This window comes from Crinia signifera, chromosome 3 (assembly GCF_055691185.1).
Source record: "Crinia signifera chromosome 3, ASM5569118v1, whole genome shotgun sequence".
In the NCBI taxonomy this organism is placed as follows: Eukaryota; Metazoa; Chordata; class Amphibia; order Anura; family Myobatrachidae; genus Crinia; species Crinia signifera.
In genome coordinates, this window is record NC_139219.1 from 58,724,218 (window position 1) to 58,736,754 (window position 12,537).

The 12,537-nt window shown below is 41.9% G+C and overlaps 1 protein-coding gene across 4 annotated transcripts in view; it reads left to right on the forward strand.

Moving 5' to 3' along the window:
• The window catches only part of RCOR3 (REST corepressor 3), a 59,748-nt gene that overhangs the window by 31,238 nt on the left and 15,973 nt on the right, over positions 1 to 12,537 (forward strand). For all 4 annotated transcript variants that reach the window (XM_083175859.1, XM_083175856.1, XM_083175857.1 and 1 more), the window contains one exon: positions 8,270 to 8,491. In XM_083175859.1, the coding sequence (XP_083031985.1) occupies positions 8,270 to 8,491 (222 nt within the window). The remainder of the gene's footprint in view (positions 1 to 8,269; positions 8,492 to 12,537) is intronic.

Genomic DNA, 12,537 nt, shown 5'->3' on the forward strand with positions numbered 1-12,537 from the left:
GTGGAAAATTTTGAGGCCGACTAATTTAATCGGCAGGACATAGAGTCAGGGGAGTGGGCGTTAAATCCTCAGGTGTTTCAGAGGTGGGGCCATCCACGGGTAAGTATCATGTCATCTCGACGCAATCACTTTTTACCACTGTATTGCGTGCGAACAAGAGATCCAGACAGCGGAGATGGCAGTGGATACGCTGGTAACTCCCTGGAGCTTTTAGATAATTTACCTGTTTCCGACAATTCCTCTTCTACCTCGTCTTATGTAAAGCATAAAGAGAGAAAGGGTGAAGGTTCCGTTCCCTTGGTGGCTTCGGATTGGCCTTGCACGGCTTGGTATTTAGAAAGTCGAAGGCTTCTCGAGGATCTGTTACAACAAGGTCCTTTCATCTTCCCGGACCTAAAGCAGCCAATGTCTATGGCGTGGTTGATGAATGGGCCTGCTGAAACAAAGGGAAATTCCTCTGGCGGTTATTCCTGCCATGCTAACTGCTCGCAAGGAGTTTAGTTCAAAGCACTATCACTGCATATGAAAAGCTTACGTTTCTTGGTGTGAACATCAGGGGTATCTCCTTTCTTATTCAAGATGTCTCAACTTCTCCTTCAGGCAAGCTTGTCTACTGGTCCACTCCTTGGTCAGGTCTCTGCTTTGTCTGTCTTCTTCAACAAGAGGTTGGATTTGTTGCCAGACATGCAGACATTTTTACAGTGGGTAGTATGTTTGCAACCGTGTTTTGTCCCACCCACTGCCCCACCGGACTTCAAGACAATTGCAAAAATTAAAGCACAAGCTCCATTGAGCTGTTGGAGACGGTGGACCTTAAATTCTTGTCCTGGAAGGTTGTGATTCTACTAGCACTGGCTTCTGCCAGGTGAGTATCGAAATGAGGTGTTCTGTCCTGTCGCCCACCTTATTTGGTGTTTTACGCATTTAGAACTGAGCTTTCTCACACAAATCAAAACGCATAAAGTAGATATTGCATGCCTATCTGAGACCCACTTAACTGGTAGTAAAGTACTAGCCCTAAAGAAGCCGTGGGTAGGATGGCAGTTTCATTCTACATTCTCTCAGAACTCAAGAGGAGTCTCAGTCCTGATCAAGAAGACTGTTCCTTTCAGTCTTGACTATAGCCAAATAGACCAGTATGGCAGATATGTGTTTCTGAGGGCATTTATTGACTCGACTCTGGTACATATACTTGCCATATACATCCCTCCCCCTTATAATAATGATGTCTTGAGAAAAGCACTGGCCTCTATAGCCTTGTCACCTACAACACCTACTATCTGTCTTGGAGACTATAATAATATTTTAGATGCTGCAATGGACAGATGGAGACCCAATACTCAAGCTAATATGAAGGGAACTTCTCCAACACCTTTTGCAAAAACGATATTAGAATTAGGGCTAATAGACATATGGAGATTCCGATTCCCACAGGACATCCAATATTCTTGCTATTCAACATCTTTTAAGGCATTCTCTCGTATAGACATGGCTCTCGTATCACCTGATTTGATTCCCAAAATAATAGAGGTGAAATATCTAGGAAAGGGAATTTCCGATCATTCACCATTAACATTAATTTTGGAAAGTTTAATTCCCCAAGGAGTGAGATTTTGGAAATTGAACCCCTTCTGGCTGTCATTAATGGGGGAAGGGGATGATTTAATATCTGAATGGGACAAATTTCACGTACATAACATGTCTTATCCCGATTCCGCCGTGAAACATGATACCTTTAAAGCAATAGTCCGAGGCACTTTAATTAAGAGGGTAGCTCGAATTAAGGAAGAAAGCAGAAGGGAGGAGCTTAAAATGGAGAAGGAGTGTCGCCAATTAGAAACAGCATTTTTGAGGTCTAGATCCCCGATAGATCAAGAGCTGTGGAGTGAGGCTAGGAGGAGATGGACAGACTATCTCCTGGAGAAATCCAGGAGAAGGCTGCTATTCTCTAGACACAATTTATACTCACAAAATGATGTGGGGGGAAGCTATCTTGCCTATCTTTCGAGGGAGGATAGAAATAATACAACGGTTAAACAAATCTATGATTTAGAAGGAGACCTATGCAATACAACATCGGAAATTCTTGAGGTGTTTGTTACATATTATAAAAATCTATATGCCTCAAGGGCGACATACAGTGGAGAACAACTGGACAGTTATCTCCAACAGATTACGCTACCCACCCTATCTATGGATTCAGTAGCAACGCTGGAATCTCCATTTACACTACAAGAGGTGGAAAATGCTATAATAGCAATTCCAAATAATAAGGCTCCAGGTAGTGACGGAATACCCATAGAATTATATAAAAAATTTAAAGATTATTTTTGTCCATATTTACTAAATTTGTTTAATACACAATTTTATTGCGAAACTATGCCCCCCTCCATGTTAGAGGCTATTATTATTGTCATCTTAAAACCAGATAAGGATCCCACCTCCACTGAATCGTATAGACCCATCTCACTGTTATCAACAGATGTTAAAATTTTAGCTAAAATTCTCTCGACCAGGTTAAACTCTGTCATTACATCAATTATACATACAGATCAGTCGGGGTTTATACCAGGCAGAAGCACATTACAAAACCTAAGAAGGCTGTTCTGCCATTTACAGAGTGGGAAAAGTGCTGGATCGGGGGCGGCGGTGGTATCCTTGGATGCCACCAAAGCCTTCGATTCAGTAGAATGGAAATATTTGGCGAAGGTGCTGGATAAATTTGCTTTTGGCCCAAGATTCAGACAATGGATTAAGATATTATACTCTGATCCAGTAGCACGTGTATCAATTAATGGATGTACATCCGAGCCCTTTCCTCTAAAAAGAGGGACACGGCAGGGGTGTCCTCTTTCCCCTGCCCTGTTTGCTTTGGCAATTGAGCCTCTCGCGAGTTATATGCGTACGTCTCCGAGTATTGGGGGTCTACTAATGGGTGACACCATAGATACTATATCTCTATATGCGGATGACATACTGTTACTCCTCCGAGATGCAGGGTCAATGTTGCCTTCGGTCTTGGGGATAATTGAGTCATTTGGGATGTATTCTGGGCTAAGCATAAATTGGTCAAAATCCAATATCCTTCCAATATCTGGAATAATTCCGAAGGAGATAGACCTGCGTTGCCCATTAAAGTGGACTCTTAGGTTTAAATACCTAGGAGTATGGATTACTCCCAACTCAAGTGACTTCGTTGCCCAAAATATCGAACCAATAACGCAAAAATTTAAATCTAGGATCCATGTGTGGAAGAAATTACCACTATCAATGACTGGCCGAATTAATTTAATCAAGATGGTTATTCAACCTAAGTACTTATATTTATTACAGCACTCGCCTATATATATACCCAAAAAGGTGTTCTCATCCATCAATAGTATTATATCTTCTTTTGTTTGGGGGGGTGGAACTCCGAGAGTGGCTATAAGGGCTCTGGTAAAAACTAAGATGGATGGAGGACTGGCCCTCTCGGATATTCGCCAATACTATTTAGCTGCGCAATTGGTACATATTTCCAATTGGCTGATGGGTAGAGACACATCTACTTTCCAGAGCCTCTTTGAGAAATGGCAGAACAGGGCATATACACCAATACAATTTTTAATGTCTGGAAGAGCAGTTAGCGGACTCCCGCCTCTCCTTAAACAAACTATAGTGATATGGCGTACCACACATAAATTAATTGAGTGGCAGAATCTTGAGGAAGATACCCCCTTATGGCACAACCCATCACTTAAAGAATTTTTGCCATTATCACAGGAGGGATTCTGGGCGAGAAAGGGAGTAAGCAGCTTACAGCAGATATATGTGGAAGGCATACTAAAATCGTTTGACCAGTTAAAAATAGAGTTTGATCTCCCTAATACTGCGCTGTTCAGATATCTGCAGTTGAGATGCGCATCGCAGACACAGTTTGGGAAGGAATGGATACACATTATGTCATCACCAATTAAAAAACTTCTCTTAACAATAAAACCAGAAGGACAAATCTCTGAAATATATAATAATCTAAATACAAAAATAGACTCGCAGATATTTGATCAACTAAAAGGAAAATGGGAATTAAATCTGGGCAACATGGCTGATGAACAATGGAATCAAATATTAAGCTCCACTAAATATGCCACATCATCTATTAAATTTCAGCAAATACATTTTTACATCGTACATAGAACGTATCGAACCCCAGCTTTCCTACATAAAGCAAACTTAAGAACTCACTCTATGTGCCCAAAATGCAGAGCAGAAAATGCAGACTTTTTTCATATGCTATGGTTATGCCCCCAAATATATAGATTCTGGAAGGAGATATGGAAAGATATAGTACATACAGAACCCACCATTCCAGAATTGACGCCTCACCTGGGCTTGTTCGGATTAGACTTAGGAGAAACACATTCTCTATCAATTTACCGATATATACTCTGCCTTACAACTCTAGCAAAGGTGCTAATAGCCAGAAAATGGCTGGCCCCAGAATCACCTTCTATTTTTCAATGGAGAGCACTAGTAAATGAGACATCAGGACATGAAAAATTTACGCACAAATCTAGAGAAACAATCCAGAAATATAGGGAGATATGGGATAGATGGAATACATCGGCTATGGGAACCTATCGGCGAGGGGAGTAAAAACGACCGTAACAAATGATTAAATAGATAGGCTGGTAACAAGGGAGAAAGTGGTGAAAAGGGGGAATCGATGGATGGAAGGCCTAAAGTAATCACGCACTTAATTTTTGTTTGTTTTTTCTTTTTTGCTCTCACGTATAAGAATATTATATATATAGATACAACGACACACAATGAGTGGAGCTTTATTAAAATAGTACAAATAATGTACCGGATCACATATAAGAGGACTACAATATAGGTCTCTTTCATATTATTACAAAAGAAAGTAATACTTAACCACAAGATAGTGAATACACAATTGGGGAAAGAAAAAGGGAAGAAAGGAGAGAGAAAGAAAGGGGGAAAAAAAAAAAAAAAAAAAAAAAGAAAGAAAAAGAAAAAGGGAAGGGAAAAAAAAAAAGGGAGACACAAAATAAGCACTCGTATCACTATATATGGGATTAATTCATCTACCTCTTCCTACTCTCACTATTTCCTCCAATAGGGTTACTGATTCGGAAAAGTATAGGTAACACAGGGTAAAGTAAATAATGCAAGAAAAGCTGTATTATGAAGCAATCACGTCGCATGTACATTGTATGTCTTTTGTTAAATGTTAAATGTAATGTAATGTGTTTTTTTTTCTATGAAAATGTACTAAATAAAAAATTACACAATTTAAAAAAAAAAGAACTGAGCTTTGTATGCGTATTTCCTTCTTTCCTAAAGTAGTTTTGGGTTTTCATTTGAACCTACCTCTGGTGGTGCCGATTCTTTTGGAAGCTTTGTATTCATCTAGATCTCTGTGGTTTGGGCACTCCGAATCTATGCTGACAAGACCGCTTTGCTGCAAAAATAGGATGCTTTGTTTGTTTTAATATGATTTTGCCCGTCCTGAATGTCCTTCGTCAAAACAGACGCTTGTATCTATTCAGTGATTTGTATCCTGGGACTTGTCCACAAGGCTAATTCCTTAGCTTTATAATGCAAGCCTCCTATATATCATATCTATATGAAATCAGTACATTAACATCGATGTGACCTATTACTACATCAGTACCAGTGGACTATGTTCAGTGGCGGAACTTGTGGGTGGTGGGCCCAGGTGCAAAAAAAAAATTTGTACTCCACCACAACACAAGTTCACATGCAACATGGCAGTGAGTGACAGGCAGTGACCGTGGGAGGTAGAGTGTGACAGGGAAAAACAGTGGGTGACGGGGAAGCAGTGGGCCCCTTAGTCCTCAGGGTCCCCAGTGCACTGCACCTGACGCATCAATGGTAGTTTTGCCTCTTCATGTGTGTGTGTGTGTATATATGTATGTATGTATGTATTTATGTGTGTGTGTGTGTGTATATATATATATATATATAGAATATGGCAATGAAGACAGCGTCACTCCGGGACTTCAGTGAAAACAACAACTTTACTGCATCACGTCTACGGCGTTTCGGGCAACTGTCCTGATGACGGGCGATGCCCGAAACGCCGTAGACGTGATGCAGTAAAGTTGTTGTTTTCACTGAAGTCCCGGAGTGACGCTGTCTTCATTGCCATATTCTGTATTAGGGTTTGTTAACCCCTCAAGCGAGCACCCGGGCAGGTATTCCCTGTTGCCCCAGGTTGCACCCAGGAGTTGCCGGACAGATCGTGCCAGTATATATATATATATATATATATACAGGGCTATTTTTCAGCAGGCTCCAGCAGGAACTGAGGCCCTTATTCTAGTTTACTTTTTCTGACAAAATCTTTCTTAGAAATGTGCACTGAAGGGGGCAGATTTAAAATGTGCAAAGAGAATTAGATTTGGGTGAGTCATTTTGTTTCTCTGCAGGGTAAATACTGGCTGCTTTATTTTTACACTGCAATATAGATCTCACTTTGAAGTAAAACCCCACCCAAGTCTAATTATCTCTGCACAAGTAACACCTGCCCCACCTGCAGTGCACATGGTTTTGTCCATCTAAGAAGGATTTTGACAGAAAGAGTGAACTAGAATAAGGGCCTCAGTTCCTGCTGGAGCCTGCTGAAAAATAGCCCTGTACTGATGAAAACCGTTTATTTCGGTTGAAACAGCTGTCAGGTGTACAGCTGTCGTTGTGTGCAATCATGTTTGTACAATAAATCAACTTTTCTTCACCATCCACCCGTGTGCCGGTTCCTATCCTTCTACAACCAAGGGGGTAAGTGCTTTTCATGTCCTAAAACTTTATGTTCCTGGCACCGGGATTTTTTTCCATTTAGAGTGCCATCCTGCAAACCAAAAGTCAATATATATATATATATATATATATATATATATATATATATATTTTTTAGTTGTTGATATAATTTGGATAATTCAAATGCCGGTACTTATGTAATATCTGGACTCCCATTTTTCTTATGAGACCGCGTCCCCTCACGGGGCTCGCTGAGCTCGCCACGCTTCGGGCACGGTGGCTCGCTGCGCTCGCCACACTATATAAAATCAACTCCATGCGTAGTTGGATAGTAGGGGTATGAAAAAATGGGGTGCATTTAACATGGGAGCCCAGATAATACATAAGTACCCAAATGCCTGCTGTACTACCACTTTGGCCAACTCCTAACAGTGGCGTCTCTGGGCCTGGTGACACCTGATAGGCGCACTAAATGTATTCCCATGTGCAGAATGTGTGTCTATCAGAAAACAGTGTGTCCTATTATAATGGGTGTGGCCTAGGGAAGTCCCTGGGGATATCATGTCCAGAATTCTTATTTCATTTTAGGTGCTGATTGATGTCCTTTTTCCCGATAATTGCATACCCAAGGCCTGTTTTGTTTGCTGACATGCGGCCTCACCTCCCACAAGACAGTCCACCATACTCCTTTTACTGCCTTGTCCCCATTCATTCTGTTATTCCATCTCTGCAGCACAGTAACTCTGCCATATTGTAATGTTACCATTGCTATACATGTTATATCTCTGGTGCTACACATGTCGGGCCACCTACAAGATTTTCCAGGGCCATTTTCAGTTCCCAATCCGCCCCTGTGCCTGACCCTGGCTGCGGCAGCCTTCGGGCTGCATCAGAGATCTTGTGACTTTACTGGCCATGCTCGCGCTCGACTGTTGAACTGTGTTCTCTGGCAAAGATCATGTTAGTGTAGCTTCCTGCTATAGCAGAAATATATGTCCCTAGAATGCATCCCTCACCCCCATCCCATTGTACCCTTTTCTGATTTATAGTACCTGAGCCCCTTTACATGAAGTGCTTCATTTGTTTAGCAATGTGTTTTCAGCTTCTTTCTTTGTATTTACCTTCCCCCGTGTCCAACACTGAGTGAGCTGGCCTAAGCACACATCACGGCACACAAGAGATGCACACGCGATGTATGCTGAGCAGGGTTTAGCCTGCGATCTACCAGGAAAGACAATGCAAACACTGTCTATCTCTGCGAGTGCCATGGCGACATGCGGGACCACGCATAGCCAACGCCTGGCAAACGCACTGTGTGATCCATGCTTCTTTTCCAAGCAATCTAATCAGATAACAGGGGTTAAAATCACCCCGTGTGTGTGCCCCTTTAGACTAATAATAATAGAAATAAAAATCTAGATATATACATACACATAGTATATTTTATGTTCAGCCTTTATTTCTGTATTAATTCTTTTCTTTTCAGACTACTGCAGAAACCTGTATTCAGCCTGTCAAGGTTGCTCTTGGTAGTAGAAGAGAATTCCAAAGTTTACAACATCGTCATCACTCTCAGAGATCTAAATGCCGGCCCCCGAAGGGCATGTTTATAAGTAAGGAGGATGTTGTAGCCGTGTCTTGTAGTCCCAGCGCTGCCAATACAATACTGCGTCAGTTGGACTCTGAATTAATATCATTGAAGCGTCAGGTAGTACTTGTTTTTATTGATATTGTACACTTTTCTATCGGCTTGTATGTTAATGTGAAATGTATATCATGAGAAAAATAATTTTAGCCCATGGCATAAAGGTGATGATACACAAAGTCCCTAATACACATTTATTTGGTAAGTGGAAGTGTTTATGCGCTGATGAGGTTGGAAATCTATGTGGAGGATAGTAGTTAAAGGCGTTGTAGGTGAGTGCTGGGAGAATTAATTTTGTTCTTTGGTAAGAAAGCCAGCCAGTGAAGGAACTGTGAGAACAGCAGCAGTGGTGGTCATGCAAAGAGGAAAATGCATAGGTGATAGTAAGGGTGTGGACAGGGCCGCTGAAAGGTCAGCCAGGCCCCTGTAAAATGGAGAGACTGTGAAAAAACTAAACTTGAGGGAGAGAGAGGGCAGGCTGCCGCTGACCCTGCCTCTCTCCACAGCTCAGCACATGGCACTGAGCAGCATGTGCTGAGCTGGGGAGCTGTGCTGCTGTGGCAGCCTGTCATCTCTTTCCCCACTGACCAGCTCCCTGCAAAGGGGGAGCAGGACTTAGGCCCCTCCAGCAGACCCAGGCCCGGGTAAAAAGTAGCCGCCCCCACTCAACAGCACTGGGTGTGGGTGATACTTTATCTTTATTTATTATATTCAAATTAGTTTATTTTAATTTTGCATGTACAAGAAAAATAAAAAATAGAAAATAAATTAAGAAACAAATATGCCAACATCTATTTATGTAAACATCTGTCATGTCTTGAGCAATGTAGCATATATAAAATGAATAAGATGTACCTCTGATGTACATAAACAGGCATCTGCATGTAAAATAAAAAGACTTTGGCTATGTCACCTTGATGGCAACACAGGGTCTGATTCAGAGATTGATGCCAAAGACACATTCCGGTGCTTCTTTGCTGCTGTTAAAGCTGCTGTGTGAAAATATGCTAATCCTGCACAGATCTTGTTCAACTGTTGCATTTGTAGGCATAGCATCAGATCATTTGTGTGAAAATCGGTCATCTGAATAACCGTCACACTGCTCGGGATGGCCAGTGTTTTCATGCCAACAAGCCCCTGCTTTCTGTAAGGATGGCCATCCATTGTCGCAGACACAGATCTGCACATCCAACAAATTGGGTTCATCTCTGAATGTAATATTCCAAGAGCACCTGGAGAACAAGATTACCGGAAACAAGGACGAGGTTAATCCAAGAGAATGAGAGTGAGAAAGCATGAATATTGTTTAACAAGAGTATGTCTTAAGCTCCAGGTTTCAATCAGTCCCAGCTCCTCCACAAGACATGCAAGATCACAACCAACTTTATCAGTCGATTACTAGTCTTGCTGTCTATCCATAAAAAAAATCGAAAACATTATTTAAATCTCCTAAACCAGTTCTTTTAACTGTAAGTATCCACAATCGGTCATGTTTTACGAATTTATGTCTGGACAATCACTGACCCAGTAAAAGTGGATTAATTCAGCGGGTGATTGAGGACTACACATTGATAACTATTGGCCCAAACAAAATACTGGGGTATTTTCAGATAAACCAATACATTCAGGGGCAGATTTATTAAACTCGGTGAAGTGATAAATTGTCTGTTTTTTTATCACCGACTAATCCGCTCCTAACTGTTAAGTTACAGGCTTGGTTTGAAAAATGACAGGTAGGACCTGATTGGACGGTGATAAAAACCAGACACTTTATCACTTCTCTGAGCTTAATAAATTTGCCCCTCAGTGTTTTTTTTTTTTCTTTAAAGAATTAATATACTGAGGTGGAATCTAAACTGCATAGCAGCCACATGAGTCGATCTGGTTTTTTTTCTTATCCAAATATCCCCAGGGACTGAAGTTATTTAAGAACATCTCTTGATCTTTTTACTCAGACCTCAGACATTTCAGGTAATATAATATAAGTCCAAGACTGGCCACTGCCAGGACCTATATCAAGTAAGAACATTAAATATGAAACTCCACATCTATAACCATAAAGAGGAGATGATGGAGACTACGATTTAAAAAGAAAAAGGTACTTGTGTATTATCACGGCGCCCACTAAGCAATTTGCTTAGTGGGCTATTCTGCGTAGGAAAATCGCATCGCATGGGCCATTTTAAGGGCCATGCGATGCGATTTTCCTATGTAATTTATTCACTGCTCTCTTAGCCCCGGGAGATCGGATCGCATCGCACCTCCCGCAAAATCGCATGCGATCGCATGCGATTTTATAGGGTGTGCGATGCCATGAGATTAGCTATACAATAATATCATTGTATGACATACAATGAGTTTTTAGGCCCCCCCGCTATCCACGCCACACCGAAGCGTGGCGAGCAGCGCCGGAACGCGGCCTCCGACCTTTTCATATCCACGCTGGCGTGGAGTTGATTTTATATAGTGTGGCAAGCGCAGCGAGCCACCGAGCCCGAAGCGTGGCAAGCGGACGCGGAATACATGTAAAGTAATCCACGTCCCCTAGCGGGGCTCGCCACGCTTCGGGCTCGCTGCGCTCGCCACACTATATAAAATCAACTCAACGCCGACGTGGATAGTGGGGGTATGAAAAGGTCGGAGGACGCGTTCCACCGCCCCCTCGCTTCAGGGTGGCGTTTATAGTGGGGGGGGCCTTAAACCTCATGTTATGTCGTACAATGATATTATTGTATGTCATACAATGATGTTATTGTATAGCTAATGTAATGGCATCGCACACCCTATACAATCGCATGCGATTTTGCGGGAGGTGTGATGCGATCCCCCGGGGCTAAGAGAGCAGTGATAAATTACATAGGAAAATCGCATCGCAGGGCCCTTAAAAAGGCCCATGCGATGCGATTTTCCTACGGTGCCGTATGTAAGAAACTTGGGCGCCGCGATAATACACAAGTACCGGAAAAAAATATGAAGCCATCACCAGCAGCCCCATATAATATCTCCTAAATGTATCATACCGATTCCCAAGAAACCAGCTATAATAACAGAAAATGCAACACTCATTTGAAAGGCAGAAGTGGCTAAGGGAGGAAGATTGCCTGAAGAGGCGTTCTACCGAGAAAGACCCCTATTAGTGATAGTGGTCTAAAATGTCATGAGATTGTTGAGGGGATGATAGATGTAGGCTCTTGGTAACAACTGGGGTAACGGAGTTGAGGATAGAGGTGACAGTGTGTTACTAGAGAGCAACAGCTTGGTACAAGGCAGGTGGACTATGAAGGGTAGATAGACAAAGATTTTCAGTGAGGAGGTTGAACTGGTGGGGTTAAGCCTTCTGATAGGGGGAAGCAGAAGAAAGAAAGCTGATGAGAGAGTGAAGCTGGTAGAAAAAAATCAGGTAAAATGAGTGGCTATAATTGGATAATTGATAGAGGTCAAACAAGGGAGAGAAGTTTGTAATGTTAAAGTCCCCCAAGAGTGAGGAGAAGTCATAAACGAGAAAGCAAAGCTGAGGCAGGCAGGATAAATCAGGATTGGTCATACTGAAGACGATCGCAATGGTGAGAAAAGCGAGAGTAGAATATAGGATGTGAATAAAGACAGAGCAAACAAAACAACATACCGTATAGCATTTGGTGACAGAAAAGCCAAGAGGTCAGTGACCCAGGAGAAGAATAATTCCAGTGACTGGTCGTTGATTATAGAAGTGCTGCTAGAACAAAAAGGGCAGGTCGGCTGTAGTGGTGCAGTTGGTTTATGGGAGGTTTAGGTCAGAATTAGGAAGGACAGGGTGGAGCTGTGGTAGTGGTTCAAGTGCTAAGTTGGATCCATGACTTTTGTTGCAGCAGACAGTCATCAGATGAAGTTGGTGGTACTGGCAGCTAAGCCATTTAGAAAGTTGGAGTTGCCTGGTTAAGGAGACTTAACAAATATCCTGAGAAGGGGATAGGAGGAGGAGGAGGGTATATTAAATCAAATTCCAGGACATTTCTATCATTTTCTGACCCATTTTGAAACGAGCAATATTTTTTTGTGTCAAATATTGTTACAGGATAACACTATAAATAAATAAAGTACAGTATATCCCTAAAAGCTCTCCATTGCAA